Below are 24,281 nucleotides of genomic sequence, written 5' to 3' on the forward strand. Positions count from 1 at the left end.
ATAAAATAAAATGAAGTATTTTCTCCTAGACTTTGAAAATCCTGCTTTAGAAAACTATATGCACATTTAACAGCTGGGAAGCGTCATGGTTAAGAGATTTATCATCTTTATTTCATCCATTTCAGCCCGGGATTTACTCAGGATACTGACAAAAATGTAAGGGTGAAATTAGGGAAACAAAATGGAGTAGTCCACCAACTTGAGAATATTAAAGGAGTGAAATGAGTCCAATTAAAAGAAGAAAGGATGTTCCATTTCAAAACACTATCCCAAATTTTAAATGATTGTAATCACTTAAGCATTCTTAAAATGAAATGCACATTTTGAATAAGAATCATACATTTGTTTTGCCCAGGACGGTTCATATTCGTTCCTGTTGTCTTTGTATAATTATTTGTAACATCTCTTTCACTCTCAAAACAGCCCCAGTTTGGATGAAAAGTTGTGTGATCACCATAGTTACAAAACAGAAAGCAACTAGGAGATAGAAATATGAAAGCATATTTTATTTTCTGGGTGATAATGAATCAGTTCATGCATGGAGTAGCTATCACAAAGCCCAGAAAATTCACTTTTATTATTTTAAGTGCATTATTTGTTAAAAAACATATTATTAGTTGATATATTTATGGTCTGGACACCTAATACAAATATCAAGTGGATAAATTATTAATAATTCAGTGTCTCGCAGTTGCTCAAACATGACTTTTTTTTTTTTTTTTGTAATCTAAATCCCGTGGATTAACAGCTAAAGCGAGGTTCACAGACGTGACCACATCACAGTCTCTCTGATGTTTAGGTTGTTACCACCGGCCTACCATCGCCGTATTGCAGGCTGAGCTGTAATCCCTTGTCTTGCCACACCACAGGCACATTAACCTAAGCCCTCAGCCGCCACCCTGCACGCTCTCTGTCCTGCCAGCCTGAAGCACTCGCCGCGCTCTCAATCTTCCGTCTTCTCTCTGGCCTCCAGGCATCTGTGGGGGCTGCCCCCATCTCCTCTGAGTCACCCTTTCTTTTCCTACTGGGCAGTCTGGCTCACATGGATGCATCAGTGATTGGCATCAATGCTTCACTGATGTGTCAGAGGCTAAGATAATCACTCTGGAAAGAAGCTTGGAAGCTTCTCCCCGCATCCCGCTCATCCCCATGGTGGCTCTAACCACCCTACATTCGATTTTCCTGTGTATTTCCTCTCGACCTTTACAGTAGGGCAGATGGTAGTATATTTACACTGTGGCCCAAGCCCTACTCCATCCATGTCGAGTGCATAGAAGGTGCTCAAGAAATATTTGACGTAATGATTTTCTCCAATCAAACTTATAGGGTAGCTGGATTTGTGTACCTGCATCTTCACTGTATTTAAATACCTACCTTCGAAAGTGTGTGCATTTGATACGACTTCATCTTGTCTGTCTGTCCAGAATAAGGATACAATAAACTTCTCAAATTCAGCCCCTGGAATAAAAGGCCAGACCCATGTGAAGGCAGAGGTTAAAGCTGTTTATGACTATACTGAACAAACAAACACTCCTTCTAAAAAAGAAAAAAAGATATATTTTGTGCAGATACTGAGCCACGGAATTGAAACTGGCTAGCTTGAATATCAGTGCTGATTTGATGGTGACCCTGGCAAGGTATTTTGCTCGAGGTCAGAGAGAACAGCTAGCATCCTCATGGATTTCTAACGCCACAGCCCCAGAGAGCACTTGGCCTCTATGTGAACAGTGATAGCAGTGATACTTTCCTTCACAGAGACTCAGTGGAACACTCAGAGCTGCTGTGTTTAAGGCTTACGGCGTTGGCTAGTTTTCAGTTTGCCACGTCCTTGGAGTACTTAAGGGTTGCCTGGCACTTCACTTGGTGTGGGAGAGATGGAAACGCATGAAAGCTCTGTGTCGAGGAAGGCACCAGTGTGGAAAGGACGCTTTCAGACTTACTTCCCTCCTGATGTCCACATCGGAATTTCCGGTTACCAGCCAGACAACTAGTCCTAGCATTATGGACTTGTGTCACGTTAAGAATGCAACAGACTCGGGGCACCTGGGTGGCTCATTCGGTGAAGCATCTGCCTTCGGCTCAGGTCATGATCCCAGGGTCCTGGGATCAAGTCCTGCATCAGGTTCCTTGCTCAGCAGGGAGCCTGCTTCTCCTTCTGTCTGCCGCTCCCCTTGCTTGTGCTCTCTCTCTCTCTCTCAATATCTGTCAAATAAATAAAATCTAAAAAAGGAATGCAGCAAACTCTACACCTTTTAAAATCTGAAAGCTTCTACTCCTGCTTTTCTCTTTGCATCAACACCATGTAATCGGCCAGTCACCCGAGCCAAGAGATGCCGGTTCCCCAGGTACCTGCTCCCACGCAGCCCTGTGCAGTCCTTATCAGGTCCTCTTCATGTAGCTCTGGAGTTTCTCCTGCATGTCCCCCTGCCCTTGGTAGTCCTCTAGTCCCCCATCACGGGCCACCATCTCACGCAGGCAGTCTCTCAAACCTTAGCCGCTTCTCCTTGCATCCTCCCTGTGTCCCCATGTTGCCGACAGAGTGTGCCTAAAACAAAATTGGGCCATGCCACTCCATGCTGCCTTCAGGACACCGGGCCATTTACCCGCCACATGGATTTCCCATGGAAACTTGGTTGATCTGAAAGATCACGGGTGCCAGGAGCCGACAGACAGAGCTGCAAGTCACAGACCATCAGGCATCACGTCTCAAAATACAAAGGGTGGCATCTCCCATGAAGATGAAACAACTATCAAAATCAGTCAAGTCTGCTAAGGAGACTGTGAAGTGCAAGTTACTGTTCTTTCTGCTGTCAGTCTATCCAAAAAGAGAGAAATTAAAGAGGAGGGAAGAAAGGCATGCATCCTCCCTTTAGGAAAGATTGAGTAGGAACCTCCAGCGAGCCGGGGTCAGGACAGAAACTCAGAGCTGATGTTTCCATCCACAGCAGGCAAGATGAATGCTCTGGTTGGAAATATTCTAGCCACGTTTTCTCTCCCTGTCCTCATGGATTCCTGCTTCAAGAACGAGGCACAGACATGCCCCAGATCTCCGATCAGCAGGTCATTGGAGAATAAACTCTGTCTGCTCTCCTAGCAGAATCTCTAAGGTGAGGAAGTTCGAGTCCATTAAGAGCCAAAGTCCTTGATCCATTTTAGAGAAATTATCCCACAGAAATTTCAGGCATTAGTGCTTATTAATAATGGAATAACAATCTCTCCATGGATTTCTTAATGAATAATGCACTTTTAGAAACCCATCAACACATCTGATACATGCTCCTCTTTTATGTTCCTTTCTTTTTTTTAATTTAGCCGATTAACACATAAACCATTATTTTTGTTTCCTCAAAGCAACACTGCATACTTGTATAACCTCCTGGCAGTCCACATTTCTTTAAAAATTCTCAGGATGAGGCTGAATGAATTGACTAATCTGTCAATTATGGAAATTAATAAAAGGAAAGAATGTATCATGTCCTCTTGTCTCACGTTGTTATTCATCCAGCTGAGTTAGAAGAGAAATGGAATATAATAGTTGAATATTGCGGCTCTCCAAATGTGCAAGCTGACGATAGACACACAGAGGTGATATTTTAGTTGGCCTCTTTCCTTCCTTACAAGGTGACCTGCAGCTGCTTGGAAGAAGAAAAGCAATTTATCCATTCTGCTCACAGTGTCTTGATTTTGGCAAGGCCCTATTGTCTGCAAAGGTCATTGTAGGAGTACAACAGCAAGTCCAAATATTGTAAAATGTTCAATTGGAGCCACTTTCTGAGCAGGCCTTACCATCCATCCCTCCCCACTACACCCCTTCACACACGTCGACTCTCGCCACCCTCCTGCACAACCATTCCCGAGCGGTCTTCATAAGCCTCTTGGTTGCTGCATGGAAAATTTAGATATAATCTAACAACTTGTAAGCTAGATAGGTCTGCTGACTATTTTTTCTCAAGAATAAGCATTGTACATAGGAGAAACACTAAACTCTCACTCTCCCTAGCTTCCAGGCTCTGAAAAATAACCCACTTGGAGATCAGGGTTTTTTGTTTTTTTTTTTTTTTTTTGGATACTGATGGGTTTTTTTTGAAATTCAGATATTCCAGGATGGACTTTTCCAGTCCACTAATTCATATAAGATACTTCAATGGGGTTTTTCCCTGGTTGAGAGCAAACTCAGTGGGAACGGGATCAGAAACCTGCATGGGCCTTTCCTGGTTGGGGAGGCAGATGGCAGGGCAAAGTAAGGGAGATAAAACAGACGTATTCCAGGATAAAGTGACTACTTCATCACCATCATAATTCTGTCTCTGGCTGGCCTCGCTCTTTATAGCCAAGATGATTCCCATGTTCAAAACACCAGCTGAAGAACCGGACATATCTGCGATAAGCAGGGGTTTTCTGAGCCTATGTCTTCCCCAGAGCAACTGGGTTTTTCTTCCTTAAATCATTCAAAATTGCTTTAGTCATTCTGGTGTCAGTTCTTATCTCAAACACTAAGCAAAGAGAAAGATTTTTATTATTGAAAGATGTACGGGAACTTTGAAGATTTGATGTAATAAATTATAAACAGAAAGGGCATATTCTTCAAGTGAGGATAAAATATACTTCACTTTATTAAAAATATTCCCTTTGTGGGAAGTGTGTCAGTATGATTTTGTTGTCATATTATGAACCCTTGATGGGTGTGTGTTGTCTATATTCTCTCTGAAGACATTTTTTTTCTTTTTTGTCAAATAGAAAATTTATTTATTTCCAACCAAGAATGTACTTCTTTGCTGTATTTATGATATTACAAACAAACCAGTTGTGTGATATACACGCCGATTTTTTGTATTTTATCTGATAAATTATGGTATGGTTCTGTAAGTTCTCAAATATTTTTAGTCACTGTTACAAGTGCCCTTGCTGTCAAAATCTTTAGGCATCTTTAATTTGTTAGAGTATTAAAGTTTAAATAAAGAACGTTTCTGTAGGATCAAGGCACTATAATTTTATAAGAAGGGCCAAGAAGCAATGGAATATACTTATTTTTAATTATTAATTAATTAGTACTATTAATATAATCTTTAACCCAGGGAACAGAGGCTTGCCACAGCCATCTCTCCTGAAGACATCTCAAAAGAAATATGTACGCATGTAGAAAGGAAATGTAACCTATTGTCCATTACTAGGGCTTTGGCCCCAAATCCCCTGTAGGGCTTTAGTGAGCTGAGCAGGATCCTACAGAGAGCTCCCTTATACAAGTGAGGTCCCTGCACTTTCATTTCCAACTGTTCAGTCCAACTGAAATTTAAAACTTTGCTTAAAGGTGAAAAACTAACAATTACTTGTACCTGAGGCTAGAGCAGTATTGGCCTACACTGTAAGAGCTACCTAGGAGCCTGAGCCAGAGAAGACGAAATACCAGACCTAACTGGTTCCCAGAGGGCTCCTGGCTGGGCATACCATGATCACGGGATGCGCTCATTTCTGCAAGGCAGATTTCAGGGCTCCCCCCACTGAATCAAGATGCCCACATGTCTTTTAGGGCATTAAAGTGGAGAGCCCACCATGTATTAACGTCATTTGGAACCCAGTAAGGCAGGTAACATTAAAATAATAATTAAAGAAACAGACAAATAGCCTGACTGAGCCCCCAGGAATGTGCCTTAACAGGGACCTCACGTGAGACATGGAAGCATCGGACGAGAAGGGCTTTAGAAACCTCAGTGTTTGAGAAACACTGATGGAAAGTACAGAAGGCGGGGTCTACTTCTGGAGTCTGCCTTTAATGAAATGATGGATTGGAAGAGGCAAGCATCCGTAATGTTTAAATATCTTTATAATGTTGGCTGTTCCGGTCACTTCCTAGATCACACTTTATTAAGCTGCATCATTTGCCCTTGAGTGACCATAAATTAGTTAACTACCTTACTATAAACTAGTGGTCACAAACTAGTTACTAGTTCATTGTGGTGGGAGGAGGGGCAGCCTATGTGCACATTTTGGGAGAGCAAGTATATAGCAGGTTTTAGTAAACTTTTTATTGAAAACGGTCCCTCTTGATGGGTTTTCACAAATAGAGGCACCCAGATATATAAAAAAAAGGGGGGGGTATTAGGAACACCCAGATGTCTCACCACCCTCTCCTGGCCACACAAGGACCCCAACTGGATGATTATAACAATATAAATTACTTTTGTCTGTTTTAAAATTTTTTTTTAAGATTGTATTTATTAATTTATTAGAGAGAGCACACGCTGGGAGGAGAAGCAGAAGGAGAGGGACAAGCAGACTCCCCGCTAAGCACAGAGCCCAATGTGGGGCTTGATCTCACAACCCTGAGATCATGACCTGAGCCGAAATCAAGAGTCAGGCACTCAACCAGCTGAGCCACCCAGGCAGCGCTTAAATTGTTTTTATGATCACATTGAAGTATCATATCTTGTATCAGAATCATAATAGTGTTCTGCACCTTTCCTTTTGTTAGTTTTTTACTGCGGCTGACCTCCGAGGTATACCTTGCACAACCACACACTTTCCACTTGTGAGAGAATTCAATAACAATGTGTTGTCAAGGAAATGTTCAGACTTTCATAAGCATTTGTTTTCAAATAAAAGTCCAAGTCATTCTTGTTTGAATCCCAAGGCAGGCGTGTCTCAGTGCCTGGCTCTTGGAAAGGTGTAAACTAGTAAGATTGTTGATGCTAATAGATAAATTAATTGGTTGAAAATGTGAGTAAATAGATTTTAATAATCTAAATCGGTTAGGAAAAAGTGAGTATAATTGCTAACCAAAAAAAGAAAATGGAAGTATAAATTGAGCCTTCCAGCAAAATTCTCCAAAGCAAACCCTCTTCCTCAGGTCTGCTTGCAAGTTGCATTCAGAAGTGGGAATGAGGGGTGCTGGAAGTCTGGGCGGCATGGGCGTGCCTGGTTTCAGAGTCAGCCTCCTAGTGATGCAAATAAGCAGCCTGTGCTTATCTGGGAGAGGCAGGCTTGAGGAACATCATCCTGTGTCGCCTGAAGGCTTGACTGAAGAGGAACGTGGGGTCCAGGAGAGGGACAGAGCCCACGGAGTGAGAAGGACAGGAGCATGATGGAAGCCCGGGAGAAATGGAAGTCCTTGAAGGCTTTGGTGAGAGAAGTGACCCAATCGGGCTATTCTTTCATGAAAGCCTGGCTCCCATTATGGGCGTGGGCTCCTGGCCAGGGTGGACTCTGACAGAGAAGTTAAAGTGATCAGGGGGCAGATGGTGGTAGTGGGATCAGGGTGGTAACCAGGGAGGAGGTGAGAAGTAGTTAGATCCTGCTTATATATATATATTTTTTTTTAAAGATTTTATTTATTTATTTGAGAGAGAGAATGAGAGACAGAGAGCATGAGAGGGGGGAGGGTCAGAGGGAGAAGCAGACTCCCTGCTGAGCAGGGAGCCCGATGCGGGACTCGATCCCGGGACTCCAGGATCATGACCTGAGCCGAAGGCAGTCGCTTAACCAACTGAGCCACCCAGGCGCCCGATCCTGCTTATATTTTATATTTTATTTTACTTTTAAATGTGATATATGTCCTATTTTTTTCCACAAGTGATTTTTTTTAAAGATTTTATTTATTTATTTGACACATTGAGAGAGAGAGAGAGAGCCCAAAGCAGGGGAAACTTTAGAGGGAGAGGAAGAAGCAGACTCCCTGTTGAGCAGGGAGCCCGATGCAGGGCTGGATCCCAGGATTATGGGATCGTGACCTGAGCTGAAGGCAGATGCTTCACTGACTGAGCCACCCAGGCGCCCCATATTTTAAAGTTTATAGTCAATAAAGTATGCTCATGGATTAACCGTGAGGTGTGCAGAGGCAGGAGTGGAGGTGGCCTGAGCAGGTGGAAGAATGGGCCGCCATGAATCGTAAACAACCATGGAGCGGGTTTGTGAGGGTGAGAACACCCCTCGGCAGAGCTCACATTAGAAAAGTTCATCGATCCCCACGCAGAGGTGTGAGGTGGGTATAGACGCTGGGATAGGCAGGAGAGGTCAGTTGGGAGTCAACGACGTTACTGACATTTCTCAGGCAATTACATGCGGACGGCATCCACCGGAACCTGGGTGGGAGGAGAAGGAGACAGCCCAGCCCTCCCTCCCGGGCCTCTCCCACCGTCAGGAGTGATGGAGAAAGGGACAGATCAGCGAAGGAGAATGAGGAGAAGCGGGCAGGAGACCAAGAGAAAGTGTTGCTGGAAAGGCTAGTAGTGAACAGTGCTTGAAATGCTGAAGATAGGTCGCAGGGATAAGGCCTGAGACTAAATCCTGCTTTCATCAGTGTTGGCGACCTGATGGTTTTGACAAGGACAGCTGTGTGAGGCCAGGGCAGAGCCTGACCGGGGCGGGCTTGGGGACGCCTGTGAGGAGGGACACCCACAGCGGTGAACACATGGGTGTGACAAGTGCATCTTACAGGTGCACGACAAAGATCTCCTGACTGCCTAGGAGAAAATGATCTCTTTCTTCTTTCCTAGAATTCATTTATATGTCTTGATCATCTCCCCCACTTTCCCTTTCTCTCCTAAATCCCTCTATCTACTTGAAAGGGTTCATATTAGAGATGGTAGGATTTGTGAAGTTGCTTGCCACCCACCAGCAAGAAAAGTTATTCTGTGTTCTCAGTCCTCGGGTGCAGCGAGCGAAGAGATTATCAACACTTCCTTGTTTTAATATTGAAAATGGAGTAGTTTGTCTCTTTCAGTGTTTTGCCCTCCAAAGTAACTAAATAGCTTATTTTTCTTATACTTCTGCTTTCTTGGCTTTTAGTTTCATTACTGAAAATGGGACTCATGCCCAGAAATTCTCCAAACAAAACCTGACTTTTAAATACAATGTTTAACTTGTAACTGCAGACTCTGTAGATATAAATAAAGTTATCTTTATGGGATGAAGTGATTTTTTAAAAACCCCACCTTGTTTCACTTGACCTGCTTTTTTGTGCTTTACATCTCATTCACCACTCATTACAGGGGAACAGAATAAGTCAGATTTTTGAGAATTCCTATTTATATTGTTTAGAAGAAGAGAGGATCGGATGACAGGTTTGATGCATGGTCTCACTGCAGAGTATAATAGTATTAATTTGTGTTAAGTGCCATATTTTACCTCTAATTAATCTGGAGTATCTATGTTATTAATATTCTTTCCTGCCACTAATTTCTTCTATCCGTCTTATATTTGTATATTCATTTGCATTCTCTGAATTGGAGAAACATGGGGTGAATTTCCCTGTGTAGTCTCTCATAAATCTAGACAGCTGAGTTTGGGTGCTTGTCTGTTACTTACATGTGATGTGGCCTTGAACTTAAAACTCATCCTTCTGCTTCTTCATCAACACAAAAGAATATGTTTTTGCATTTAGAGAGGGGTATACAAAATAGGGTAGGGATTAAGAATGTGGACCTTGAAGACAGATACCTGGTTAGCACCCCTGAAACACCGAAATCGGATGAGGTATGTAATAGCAATCCAAACATATCAACCCTATTAACGACAAACTAATGCAAGGGTTAAAACAGAATTTCACATGTTACATTTAAGGATATGCAGAATTAGATTGTTCCCATAGATCTAATTTGGGTTTTATTTCCTTTTCATTGGACTACTTTGTTTTCATCATGCAGATAATACATGTTTTTCCTAGCTTCACAGCTGGCAGTAAAAATTAACAACCTATGAGCTGAATGTAAAACATAAGCTTCTGTCACTGTGATAAAATTTGGCTTTTTGTTTTCCTCTCTCCATCCATAAATTGTGTGTTGGTGTGTGTTTATTGGGACCAGGGGCGGGGGGCAGGTAGAGAACAAATGATAGATTTTATGACTTTTCATGACATCACTAGTATGTCCATATGGATAGGACATAATGGCTTTTGGGATAATTAGCTACAAAAGAAAGGGAGAGAGAAAAGGTCCTGTTCAGAATGACTTGTGTGTACGAACTGCTCCTGCTTTAATCAGATCACAGCTGCTGGGTCGGAACCCCATACAGACCAACTGGTTTCATCCAGTATAAAAGCAATGTTTTCTGGTCATAGACTGTACCTCTCACCCCGATCAGCTGTGTTCAGCGAGCCCGCTGGGTGTCGCAGAGGGGACTCCTAGAGGAGCGGCCATGGCTCAGCACAAATTAATCACAACCACTGGATGCAGAAGGAGCCACCCGTGGTGTCAGCAGCACATATGGCTACATGTGAAAGAATACATCATTCCAGAAAAGGCTACACATTATTTCAGGATTGTTGTCCTCAGTGCGAAGCGGAGCTCATGAACATTTTACTCCATGGACCACTCTGGCGGTCTGTTCCCAAAGAAAATTCAAAAGCGTAAAATAAATGACATAACGTTATAGAGGGAACCTAATGCATTGAATTAGAGTTATTCAAAATATTAAAAAAAAACAAAAATAGGTAGTTTTATCAATGCTTTAAATAACAATGTTACAGTGAGTTTATTAATTACCATAATTTCAAATTAGTAATTAGCATAAATGATACTTCAAAATATCTTCAATATTAATAATAATATGAAGGGAAAAATATTGTGATTTTTTTTGGTTCAGAGTTACCAGCACAGCCAAACATCACTATGATTTGTTAATTACCCTCTTAGTTGATGAAAATGCTAAATTACAATTGGAGGAAAGTGCACAATTACCTTCTAGAAGGCCCAGGTTCTTGCCTCTGGATTGAGATATCAGAGGTATCTATCTGAACTACTTATAAATTTTCATGGCCAAAATGTTATTATTTCATCCAGGAAAGCACTCCAGGATTTAATATAAAATATTTAACTTTCACTTGGAGTTAATTTCAAAATACAACTATTGCAATAATGGGGAAAACTTATCAATAAAAATTGACAGCAGAGACTTTGAATCTATTTTAATAGATGTACATTCTATTGAGTTGTGTCCAGGTTTCTCCTAACATTTGGAGGAAATTTTCTAGAAGTCAGTTTTGATGAAATCTTCCCTTAGATAAAACTTTTGGATTGCTATAGAGTAAGACACATTTTCTTAATAAAACAGAAAGTCAAGGGTTGGTGTTTCCCCAAGTCCCAACATGACCATGTGGTCATGGAAAGAAAATTTATTGGAAATGTAAATTGTCATCAATTTTTTAAACTGAAGAGGAGAAAAAAACAGGAAAACAAACATATTTCTAGGACATGAATATTAATTTTACTTGAATAACATATGCAATTAAATAACATTTGAAATTCTACAGCTATTAAAAGTATTTCATTGAAATCATCTCTGTCCCTTATAATATGCTTTTGAGGACTTTCCATGGGCAGAAATATAGCCTTAATCTATTAATTTTATATGGAAATATGAATTATTTGGGGATTTGATCATTCATGTGGAGCAAGAAGACACAGAAGAGAATAAAGTATATATAATACATTATGAATCTTTTTTTCATGTACTTACATATTTTATCAACAGTTTACCAAATACCTTTGTTTCTTGGTTTTCTAACTGTATGAAAGCACAGTTATCTCTTCTACAACATTCAATGACAAATACAGTAACTCACTGCAGTGATTATTAATATATATTTTTTTAATATACACTGAGTTTTAGGACAGGAGACCAAAACGGTGATGAAGCCTCTCTGGACTTTCTCTTCCTCATTTAAGCTTTCTAAGGGCCCCGAGCCCCTCAACTCTAAAGCATTTCTTCTTTCTGTAATGGCATGAGTTCAAAAGAGAATCCTCATAAATAGTACGAAAAGTGATCCGATAACATATAACTTTTTAACTTTTTTAAAAATTCTTTTCTAGGCTGAACAGGACAATGGCCATCCTCTTCCTGCCTTCGCCAGTCTCCATATTGAAATCCTGGATGAAAACAATCAGAGTCCGTATTTCACGATGCCCAGTTACCAGGGCTATATCCTGGAATCCGCCCCAGTGGGAGCAACCATCTCCGACAGTCTGAATTTGACCTCTCCTCTGAGGATTGTGGCTCTGGACAAGGATATAGAAGATGTAAGCTCAATATAAATGTTGTCCTTGTTTCGTTAACACGTCTTGCTACATTTATGTCAACGGGAACTTTTACAAAGACCTAGCGACAGGAGGTCTAGAATAGAGAACAGAGTCCTTGTGAATAAGAGTCTTATAAATGAGAATTTTAGTGTTGTAATTTCATTTCACAGCAAGAATACTATAAAAAAAGAGCATGTTTTAATTCAGCGACCATTTTTTTTTTTTTTTTTTTTTTCAGTTTACAGATACCGGGTATAGGGAAGAAAACGAATGTTTCATTTATAGTTTGCTAAACCCCCAGGACAATCTCTTTTATTAATAATGAGTTAAAAACTGTTTATACAGTTGCTGATAGGGAACGCTCATGACATTACACAATGAGTCTACGAAAACATGAAGGCAGCCCTGGAGTATGATTTGGGGGACTTTCCGGATGCTATGTTATTTGGGGGCAGCTGACCTGCTCCCACTTCTGCTGGTGGCTGTGCTGATGCTCAGACCGTCCACTCCACACATCGTTGCCTGTGGTGGTGGTGATGCGGACACCGGCTCACACAGTGGAAAATGGTCCAGGCTGGGCGGGTCAGCCTACCTGACCTTCTCAGTCCCTCTTTGGCTATGAAGAGTGGACAGAAAATCTATACCAGGCCAGCCAGAGCCCTTCCAGGAAAGGAAAAATGAAGAATTATAGCTGGAAGGCTTTGGCATCATGTATTAAAGAAGTGGGAAGGACTTTGGAGACAGCTGAGTTTGCTGGCAACATGGCGGAAGCCTGTCACCAGCAAGAGAGAAGGGGCAGAAAAGAGACCTGTTGGGGTCCTGTTGTTTAGGTTATAAGATCCCCAAGCCTTTGCTGAACTCTAAAAGATTTTCCTTCGATTCCATGACCTACCACATAATTCTCCACGTATCTTTTTTTTTTTTTTTTTTTTTTTTTAAACATACGTTCAGTTGGATTTGTTTCTTGCAAAGTGGGAAGTCCTGACTAGCAGTCTCTCTCCTGTCTGGTGGTGCTGTCGGGTTAGACTTCCCGTGAGGATGGAGATGTTCTGCAGCTGGGCTGTCCGCTCCCGGAGCCGCGAGCCCTGTGTGGCCATGCAGCGTGGGACAGGACACTAGCCTGAGAACCGAATTCTAATGTTTTGGTTAATTAATTTAAGTGTAAGTCATCCCCTGTCACTAATTGGACAGCACAGCAGTGAGGTGTCCCCCAAATCTCCTTCCATGGAGCTTTGTCATCCATCTAGTAAATAAAGAGGGAATTTTCCCAGTTTTTTTTTTTTTTTTTTTTTTTTCTCTTTCTGGAAAAAGCATGTAACACTCCACAGAGGATGTGACAACTCTGTGTGCACGCTCCTCTTTCCAGATGTCGTTATGCCTCCTGGTGCTTTCTCTTCTCTCATCCACCGTTCCTGTTTTTCTTAGCCTCTGCTCTTCCATCTCATCACGTTTTACACAGTAGCTATCATTGAGTTCTTGGTGCCTGCCAGACAATGTAGGAATTGCTTTATCTTGCATTAATTTCCTTAAATCTCACAGCAAACATAGTAGATGCAATTTCCCATATTGCAAAAGGGGAGGTGGAAGCTATTTTAAATGCCTGATGTGATTACAGAGTTCATAAATGGTGGAGATGGTCCTTGAGCCAAGGTCTATGGGAAACAAAGTCCCTGATTTTAAGCATCAAACTAGAAAGCCACTATCTATTTGCTACGGTCTGGCTCTAACCTGACTATGATAACAGCTGATGAATGCTACAGACTTTTTTCCAGAAAAGTGCGTATACCTGCACAATTTCCCGTCCCAGCTTAGGGGGTTAAGGATCCCCTGAATGTCTTCATTTAGTGAATCCTCACTAGAAAATTTAGAGCCACCTTAATACGTTTTATATAGGCTAAGCTACTATAGTTTGTAGGCCTGGTGATGTCCCATAAATTTTGGTGTGGATTTTCTTTCATTTTTAAATTGGAATGCGTGATCATACTTTAAGCAGTGACTAGTGAATTTGGAAAATTATAATGGTTTATGTCATACCTTCATGAACACAGTGGTGTGCAGAAGCTAAATCCTGAAGAAAAGAACAGTTACAGTTTCTCCATAATTGCAAAATGTACATGTTTGTACTCACTTGATATATTTATTATTATCATTATTATTTTGCTTGATGTATTTATATTACCGAACGTTTGCATACTAAGCCCTACACTTACTTGTGTACATTCCTATTTTTCCGGATTGTTATTCACTTTAAAGAATCTAAGATTTCATTCTAAGAGACTTTGTAAGGATGGTGGGACTTACAGGGTGTCACTGAGGTGGGTGGGGAGAGCTCCTGGGACTAAACACTATTAGCATTGGGCTCTTTAGCTGACAATTCCAGTTAGCTTGTTAGATTCTCTGAGAGTTTCCGGGGGTGGGGCAGCCGGCTGTGGTTCTCGGGACTTGGACACCCGCCCTTTGACTTTTGGTCCTACCATGTGACGGTTGTATGACGCTGAGGGGCTTGCATTCACCAGTTGCCCCTTTTGCTCAATCACCTATGATCCAAAAAGTTATATGGGAGCGGTGATTGCCGCCTTGGCCTGCTCCTTCACTTGGGGCTGGTGGGGAGGGCAGGGAGAGGACAGTTCCCATAGATGACCCCATGCACATGGAGAGTGGTGCCAAATGTCACTAGTTGAACGCTGTGTTCTGACCATTTGTTTCTTATGTAGTCCCACCCTCTTCCTGAAATTAACTACAATGAGTGCTGTGAGGTGCCTTGAAAGTGAACAAGTATCTCTAATCTCCTAGTTATAAATGTCTCTAAAATATTGTATACAGCTCCTATATATCTATAATGTAAATAAGTCCACAGAATATTAACCGTAATTTAATCCACCTTCCTCTACTATGTGAAATGTTCCCCTAAGACCCACCTTTCAGGATCAGATACAGCACCTCTTTGTGACACTCAATCTTGAAACCTGGGAGTCGTTGATTTCCGTTTGCTCCTGACAACTGAAGGTCTTCGCATCTTTCCTGTTTAGTCTTCTGAATGTTTCAGCAATTCTCTTTTCTTCTCCCATCTGACAGCCATCACCCTACGTGTTCGTCTCTCATTGGAATGAGAGTCCCTGCCTTCATGTTTTTTTCTGACTCAGGCCTCTCTGTCACCCAGCCCCTAACAGTGATCCCTTCAGGAGCTCACAGGGGACTGTATCACAAGCCTGCCTGACGTGCTGGTGCGACTTCACATCCCCCGCACAAGAGAATGGCTAGTGTCGCTAGATGCCCGCATATTCCTACCGTCTCATTTTCTGAAACTCCCCGCCCCACCTGTTACCTTTAGCATCTACTTGTAGTCTCCTGCACATGCCAACCTGCTTCTCATCTCATTTCCATTGTTTGTGACGTTTTGTACATTTTGAAATCTTCCATCCTTCATTACCCAAGCCGGCATGGGCAACTTAAGCTCAGTGTTTAGAATTCTGCTCAGGCTTGGCCTCATTCATGCATCTTGCCCAGACTCTGCTTCCTCCCAGATGAGCTGCATAACTCTCCTCCATGCATTTCTCTCCTGCACTATTCACGTCATCGTAGGTGCCTTGCTCCCTCTTTGAACTTAAATGCAGGATAGGGCCTACATCTCAATTACTTCTGTATCCTGAAGATCTAACACAGTTCCCAGAACTTAATACATTCTAGTAATTGTTTTTTTTTTTTTTTTTAAGGGGTGATTTCTTTTTTTTTAATCTTTTATTGTTGTGTTAATCACCATACATTACATCATTAGTTTTTGATGTAGTGTTCCATGATTCATTGTTTGTGTATAACACCCAGTGCTCCATGCAGAATGTGCCCTCGTTAATACCCATCACCAGGCTAAACCATCCTCCCACCCCCCTCCCCTCTAGAACCCTCAGTTTGTTTTTCAGAGTCCATCCTCTCATGGTTTGTCTCCCCCTCCGATTTCCCCCCCTTCATTCTTCCCCTCCTGCTATCTTCTTCTTCTTTTTTTTTAAACATATATTGTATTATTTGTTTCAGAGGTACAGATCTGTGATTCAACAGTCTTGCACAATTCACAGCGCTCACCATAGCACATACCCTCCCCAATGCCTATCACCCAGCTACCCCATCCCTCCCACCCCCCACCACTCTAGCAACCCTCAGTTTATTTCCTGAGGTAAAGAATTCCTCATATCAGTGAGGTCATATGATACATGTCTTTCTCTGACTTATTTCGCTCAGCATAACACCCTCCAGGACCATCAACGTCATTGCAAATGGCAAGATCTCATTCCTTTTAATGGCTGCATAATATTCCATTGTATGTATATACCACATCGTCTTTATCCATTCATCTGTCGATGGACATCTTGGCTCTTTCCACAGTTTGGCTATTGTGGACATTGCTGCTATAAACATCAGGGTGCACGGAGCCTTTCGGATCCCTACATTCGTATGGTAGCTCTAATTTCAACTTTTTGAGGAACCTCCACACTGTTTTCCAGAGTGGCTGCACCAGCTTGCATTCCCACCAACAGTGTAGGAGGGTTCCCCTTTCTCCACATCCCCGCCAACATCTGTCATTTCCTGACTTGTTAATTTTAGCCATTCTGACTGGTGTGAGGTGATATCTCATTGAGGTTTTGATTTGGATTTCCCTGATGCCGAGCAATGTTGAGGACTTTTTCATGTGTCTGTTGGCCATTTGGATGTCTTCTTTGGAAAAATGTCTGTTCATGTCTTCTGCCTATTTCTTGATTGGATCATTTGTTCTTTCGGTGTTGAGTTTAAGAAGTTCTTTATAGATTTTGGATACTAGCCCTTTATCTGATATGTCATTTGCAAATATCTTCTCCCATTCTGTCGGTTGTCTTTTGGTTTTGTCGACTGTTTCTTTTCCTGTGCAAAAGCTTTTTATCTTGATGAAGTCCCAATAGTTCATTTTTGCCCTTGCTTCCCTTGCCTTTGGCGATGTTTCTAGGAAGAAGTTGCTGCAGCTGAGGTCGAAGAGGTTGCTGCCTGTGTTCTCCTTTAGGATTTTGATGGACTCCTGTGTCACATTGAAGTCTTTCAACCATTTGGAGTCTATTTTTGTGTGTGGTGTAAGGAAATGGTCCAGTTTCATTCTTCTGCATGTGGCTATCCAATTTTCCCAATACCATTTGTTGAAGAGACTGTCTTTTTTCCATTGGACATTCTTTCCTGCTTTGTCGAAGATTAGTTGACCATAGAGTTGAGGGTCCATTTCTGGGCTCTCTATTCTGTTCCATTGATCTATGTGTCTGTTTTTGTGCCAGTACCATACTGTCTTGATGATGACAGCTTTGTAGTAGAGCTGGAAGTCTGGAATTGTGATGCCGCCAGCTTTGCTTTTCTTTTTCAACATTCCTCTGGCTATGCGGGGTCTTTTCTGGTTCCATACAAATTTTAGGATGATTTGTTCCATTTCTTTGAAAAAAGTGGATGGTATTTTGATGGGGATTGCATTGAATGTGTAGATTGCTCTAGGTAGCATTGACATCTTCACAATATTTGTTCTTCCAATCCATGAGCGTGGAAAGTTTTTCCATTTCTTTGTGTCTTCCTCTATTTCTTTCATGAGTATTTTATAGTTTTATGAGTACAGATCCTTTGCCTCTTCGGTTAGATTTATTCCTAGGTATCTCATGGTTTTGGGTGCAATTGTAAATGGGATCAACTCCTTAGTTTCTCTTTCTTCTGTCTTATTGTTGGTGTATAGGAATGCCACTGACTTCTGTGCATTGATTTTATCTCTTGCCACTTGACTGAATTCCTGTATGAGTTCTAGCAGTTTTGGGGTGGAGTCTTTTGGGTTTTCCACATAAAATATCATATCATCTGCAAAGAGTGAGAGTTTGACTTCTTCTTTGCCAATTTGGATGCCTTTGATTTCTTTTTGTTGTCTGATTGCTGTGGCTAGGACTTCTAATACTATATTGAATAGCAGTGGTGATAGTGGATATCCCTGCCGCATTCCTGACCTTAGGGAGAAAGCTCTCAGTTTTTCCCCATTGAGAATGATATTCGCTGTAGGTTTTTCATAGATGGCTTTTATGATATTGAGATATGTACCCTCTCTCCCTATACTCTGAAGGGTTTTGATCAAGACAGGATGCTTTACTTTGTCAAATGCTTTCTCTGCATCTATTGAGAGGCTCATATGATTCTTGTTCTTTCTTTTGTTAATGTATTGTATCATGTTGATTGATTTGCGGATGTTGAACCAACCTTGCAGCCCAGGGATATATCCCACTTGGTCATGGTGAATAACCCTTTCAATGTACTGTTGGATCCTATTGGCTAGTATTTTGGTGAGAATTTTTGCATCCATGTTCATCAGGGATATTGGTCTGTAATTCTCCTTTTTGATGGGGTCTTTGTTTTGGGGATCAAGGTAATGGTGGCCTCATAAAACGAGTTTGGAAGTTTTCCTTCCATTTCTATTTTTTGGAACAGTTTCAGAAGAATAGGTATTAATTCTTCTTGAAATGTTTGGTAGAATTCCCCTGGGAAGCCATCTGGCCCTGGGCTTTTGTTTATTGGGAGATTTTTGATGACTGCTTCAATTTCCTTAGTGGTTATAGGTCTGTTCAGGTTTTGTATTTCTTCCTGGTTCAGTTTTGGTAGTTGATACATCTCTAGGAATGCATCCATTTCTTCCAGGTTGTCTAATTTACTGGCATAGAGTTGTTCCTAATATGTTCTTATAATTGTTTATATTTCTTTGGTGTTGGTTGTGATCTCCTCTTTCATTCATGATTTTGTTCATTTGGGTCATTTCTCTTTTCTTTTTGATAAGTCTGGCCAGGGGTTTATCAAACTTGTTAATTCTTTCAAAGAACCAGCTCCTAGTTTCGTTGATCTGTTCTACTGTTCTTTTGGTTTCTATTTCATTGATTTCTGCTCTGATCTTTATTATTTCTCTTCTCCTGCTGGGTTTAGGCTTTATTTGCTGTTCTTTCTCCAGCTCCTTTAGGTGTAGCGTTAGGTTGTATACTTGAGACCTTTCTTGTTTCTTGAGAAAGGCTTGTATTGCTATATACTTTCCTCTTAGGACTGCCTTTGCTGTATCCCAAAGATATTGAACAGTTGTGTTTTCATTTTCATTGGTTTCCATGAATCTTTTTAATTCTTCTTTAATTTCCTGGTTGACCCATTCATTCTTTAGTAGGATGCTCTTTAGCCTCCATGTGTTTGATTTCTTTCCGACTTTCCTGTTGTGATTGAGTTCTAGTTTCAAAGCATTGTGGTCTGAAAATAGGCAGGGAATGAATGATCCCAATCTTTTGGTACCGGTTGAGACCTGATTTATGACCTAGGATGTGATCGATTCTGGAGAATGTTCCATGGGCACTAGAGAAGAATGTGTATTCCGTTGCTTTGGGATGGAATGTTCTGAATATGTCTGTGAAGTCCATTTGGTCCAGTGTGTCATTTAAAGTCTTTATTTCCTTGTTGATCTTTTGCTTAGACGATGTGTCCATTTCAGTGAGGGGGGTGTTAAAGTCCCCCACTATTATTGTATTGTTGTTGATGTGTTTCTTTGCTTTTGTTATTAATTCCCTTATATAATTGGCTGCTCCCATGTTAGGGGCATAGATATTTACAATTGTTAGATCTTCTTGTTGGATAGACCCTTTAAGTAGGATATAGTGTCCTTCCTCATCTCTTATTACAGTCTTTGGTTTAAAATCTAATTTGTCTGATATAAGGATTGCCACCCCAGCTTTCTCTTGATGTCCACTAGCATGGTAAATGGTTTCCCCCCCCTTCACTTTCAGTCTGGGGGTGTCTTTGGGTCTAAAATGAGTCTCTTGCAGTAGCTTATTGATTGGTCTTGTTTTTTAATCCAATCTGATAGCCTGTGTCTTTTGATTGCGGCATTTAGCCCATTTACATTCAGGGCAACTATTGAAAGATATGAATTTAGTGCCATTGTATTGCCTGAAAGGTGACTGTTACTGTATATTGTCTGTGTTCCTTCCTGGTCTATGTTGCTTTTAGGCCCTCTCTTTACTTAGAAGACCCCTTTCAATATTTCTTGTAGGGCTGGTTTTGTGTTTGCAAATTCCTTTAATTTTTGTTTGTCCTGGAAGCTTTTTATCTCTCCTTCTATTTTCAATGACAGCCTAGCTGGATATAGTATTCTTGGCTGCATATTTTTCTCATTTAGTGCTCTGAATATATCATGCCAGTCCTTTCTGGCCTGCCAGGTCTTCTGTGGATAGGTCTGTTGCCAATCTAATGTTTCTACCATTGTAGGTTACATATTTCTTCTCCCGAGCTGCTTTCAGGATTTTCTCTTTGTCTCTGAGACTCGTAAGTTTTACTATTAGATGTTAGGGTGTTGACCTATTTTTATTGATTTTGAGAGGGGTTCTCTGTGCCTCCTGGATTTTGATGCCTGTTTCCTTCCCCAAATTAGGGATGTTCTCCGCTATAATTTGCTCCAATATACCTTCTGCCCCTCTCTCTCTTTCTTCTTCTTTTGGGATCCCAATTATTCTAATATTGTTTCATCTTTGGTATCACTTATCTCTCAAATTCTGCCCTCGTGATCCAGTAGTTGTTTATCTCTCTTTTTCTCAGCTTCTTTATTTTCCATCATTTGGTCTTCTATATTACTGATTCTCTCTTCTGCCTCATTTATCCTAGCAGTTAGTGCCCCCATTTTTTATTGCACCTCATTAATACCCTTTTTGATTCGACTTGGTTAGATTTTAGTTCTTTTATTTCTCCAGAAAGCGTTTCTCTAATAACTTCCATGCTTTTTTCAAGCCCAGCTAGTATCTTTAAAATCATCATTCTGAACTCTAGTTCTGACGTCGTACTAATATCCGTATTGAGTAGGTCCCTGGCAGTCGGTACTGCCTCTTATTTTTTTTGTTGATGATTTTTTCTGTCTTGTCATTTTGTCTTTCAGGTAGTGGTTGCTTATCTATTCGGAGAGTTGTTGCTTTTCTTTTCTTCGATCTCCTGTTGAGTTCGTAGGTGTTCAGAATGGTTTGATCCCTATCCAGTTGAATTCCTGGGACCAGACGAAATCCAGGTCTCCTACTCCTTCACCATCTTGCTCCGCCCCTCTCTAGTAATTGTTTAATGAGCTCATGCATTTGGGCATGAGTAAAGGAATGAGGATATCTAACATATGCATCAGAAATTCTAGTGATATTGATCTGTGTCACAGTACAGCCCATTCCATGGTTGAACAACTAATTCCTAGAAATCTCATCATATTGAGTTGAAACTAACCTTCTTGCAACTCATCCAGTATTCCTTATAGTTTGTATTTGCAGCACACCGAATAAATTCATAGAACAACCATTAATATGTTTCAAGATGTATTGATGTCCTTCTGAATCATGTCTTTTTCCAGGCCAACGACTGTTTATTTTTAAAAAGTAAAGTATGTTCATTGCTAGGTTATTTAAAGATCTGTGTTAACAAAAGAAACTTCAAGGCCCTTTTAATTCACAGGCAAGAATTTTACTACATGGTAAATTCTTGCTGTTTTTGAATGTCAGAATTAGTGAAGTTAATCAGCATAGGGATAATAGGATTTAAGAATAAAGACAGAGACATGTCACCACATACAGATTTTACTAACAGAAAAAGAGGTTCAGTATCAGGCATGAAAATAAGTCATCACGGTAGGAGTCAATTTCTTGAGTTGCTTCAAGAATAGTTATGCCACAGGGCACATGCCAAGAAGAGAGCAAACTTGGGTTATTTGTCCAAAAATTAAGTTGTTTTTCTTCCTTCAACTCAGTGGAAAGTAAGATAAAAACACAGTAGCAGGGATTGGTGAATTGTGGTGTTATTAACAGTGTAGATTTCGGGTCAGAAAGAATCTTAAAGGTCACAGTGAAACTGAAAAAGAGTAAAAAAAGTATTTGTGTCAGTGTTTCTTTTCTATAGTTATATAAATATCAACATATAGTGGGACACCTGGGTGGCTCAGTAGTTAAGTGTCTGCTTTCAGCTGAGGTCATGATCCCAGGGTCCTGGGATCAAGCCCCACATCGGGCTCCCTGCTCAGCGGGAAGCCTGCTTCTTCCTCTCTCACTGCCCCTGCTTGTGTTCCCTCTCTCACTGTCTCTCTCTCTGTGTCAAATAAATAAATAAAATCTTTTTTAAAATGTATCAACATATAGATACAAATATTATATATAGAAAAATATGAATTGCATTTATGTGTTTTTTCAAGTATTCTTAGCTCATAATTTCAAAATAGCCCAGAAGATGGGTAAATCAAGACATGCCCAAGGTTTTCAAGGGGATGTCAGAAACCATCAGGTTTTCAGAAGCCAAACAACTGAAAGTTGATTATTGAATTCTGGTTCCAAAAAAATACATAACAGGGATTAGTAATCTACAGAGGTTACCCACTTGGCTTATAGGCAGTGAGTCACTTATAATTCCAGCTGGGTTCATGTGCCTGCATAAAGTGCTACTGTTTCAAGATAAAGGCATCCTTGAATCTAATACAATACACTCTTAAAGGTATCCTGTGCTTATATGCCTCATACATATTCTTATGCTGTTCTGTGTAAGGTCATAATGTGAAGACAAAAATGCACCTTGAAAAAAGTTATTAGTTTAAATGTACTGGAAAAGGTTGTTGCTGTTGTTTGTTTGTTTCTTACTAGTGTAAACTTGTATGCTGTATGTATGTTTGTAGTCATTTATGCTTGCATTGTTTTTTTCTTAATGTTAAATTTGTAAATAGGTCCCACCTGGTGGAATTCCTGTAGGTACTGGGTGTTTATTTTGTGTTTGCTCTTTTGTGAATTGCTGTGGTTCATTTCCTACCTCTTTTTCTTTTCTACTAAAACAAGTAGACAGTTACTTCATTATCACTTATAAAGACATCTACAACTACTTTAAATATATATATGCTTGTAGATGTAATTTAAATCTATGTTCCTCATATTATTGGTTAGAGTAGAATGAATTGTGTGGAATCCAAACTGCATATAAACTTTAACAAAGATTATTCAATTGTTAAATGTTTTTGCAGTCATGACAAATGTTCATAATCCAATCACTGTATTCCTCCTAAAAGATTCTGAGTGTGGAATTGAACCTTTTTGAACAAGGTTGTCTGAAGACAACCACTGCTGACCAATTCAAACTGGCGGATGAGATTAAATTTTTTGTCATTTCTTGTTACACTTTATAATTTATGTATGCACATAAGTATGCATATGTATACATATGCACATAAACACACACATTTCTGTGTTATATGTGTATATATATGAGGATGCATATAAGCTTGTGTGTGTGTATGAGACAATATTTTGATTCCTGTTGGAAACCCAAAATTGGCTTTAAATCCAATTACTTGTTATATTTGAATGTCTTTCTTCTATATGATGCAATTTCTAATTTTACATTCACGTGTTTCTTTATCCTTGCATTTGCATATGTGTTTACTTTTGCCTTCTTTTTTTTCTGTGCTGTGAGTGAATATCAGAGTTTATTTTACCCTCTCAGAAAATAATACACAAATCAATAAAATGATATACTTATGGTATATAGTGAATATATACTTTAGATAAAATAATATTACCATTTGTCAGAGGGGAAAAGAACATTTATTAGTCAGCCTTCTGTGTACATATTAATTAGTTAAAAACTAATATGTATTTTAAACAAATTTATAAACACAAGGACTACATAAAATCTATTGTCCCTGTCAGAATAATAAGCCAGAGCATCATCTGTCTATTTATACTCATAATATACCACACCTGAAACTAGTATTATCCTTAAAAATAAATCCAAGTATTAAGCTTTGAGTAATAACTGGCTGAATATTTCCAAATCTGTATTCTTAAATTCTTGTCCTCAAAGAAATATCCAGATAATCACCAATGGTATCTATGTATCCAATATGTAGATTTTAAAAAGTTACTACGTGAAATGTTCATAAAATTCACAAGTTAAAATTTAATCAGAGATTAACTGAGCAGGACAGATTAGAATGAACTGTAAGATGCCATGGACAATCATAGCTTTCTGTGTTATGTTATCTTTTTACAAAAAAATAATCTGCATGTCTGGGAAATGTTATTTTAGGCTTTAGTTATTACAACAGGACTTGAAGTGAAGACAATTAAGTTATCAAAAGGTCTTTAATGTTTCTGGTTATAAAATATGAGAGTCTGTTTATGAAGTCCTGGTGTGTATATCATCTTCAAATGGGAAGCATTGGACAGTGAAAATCTTGCGGCTTCCATAAACTGGGAAAAGGGA

General features: G+C 40.1%; 1 protein-coding gene across 4 annotated transcripts in view; it reads left to right on the forward strand.

The window, feature by feature from the left end:
* LOC116625425 (protocadherin-15-like) overlaps positions 1–24,281 on the forward strand; it is a 1,687,848-nt gene that overhangs the window by 1,332,193 nt on the left and 331,374 nt on the right. For all 4 annotated transcript variants that reach the window (XM_032393940.1, XM_032393941.1, XM_032393942.1 and 1 more), the window contains one exon: positions 11,802–12,008. In XM_032393940.1, the coding sequence (XP_032249831.1) occupies positions 11,802–12,008 (207 nt within the window). The remainder of the gene's footprint in view (positions 1–11,801; positions 12,009–24,281) is intronic.

This window comes from Phoca vitulina, unplaced genomic scaffold (assembly GCF_004348235.1).
Source record: "Phoca vitulina isolate PV1807 unplaced genomic scaffold, GSC_HSeal_1.0 scaffold78, whole genome shotgun sequence".
Classification (NCBI taxonomy): Eukaryota; Metazoa; Chordata; class Mammalia; order Carnivora; family Phocidae; genus Phoca; species Phoca vitulina.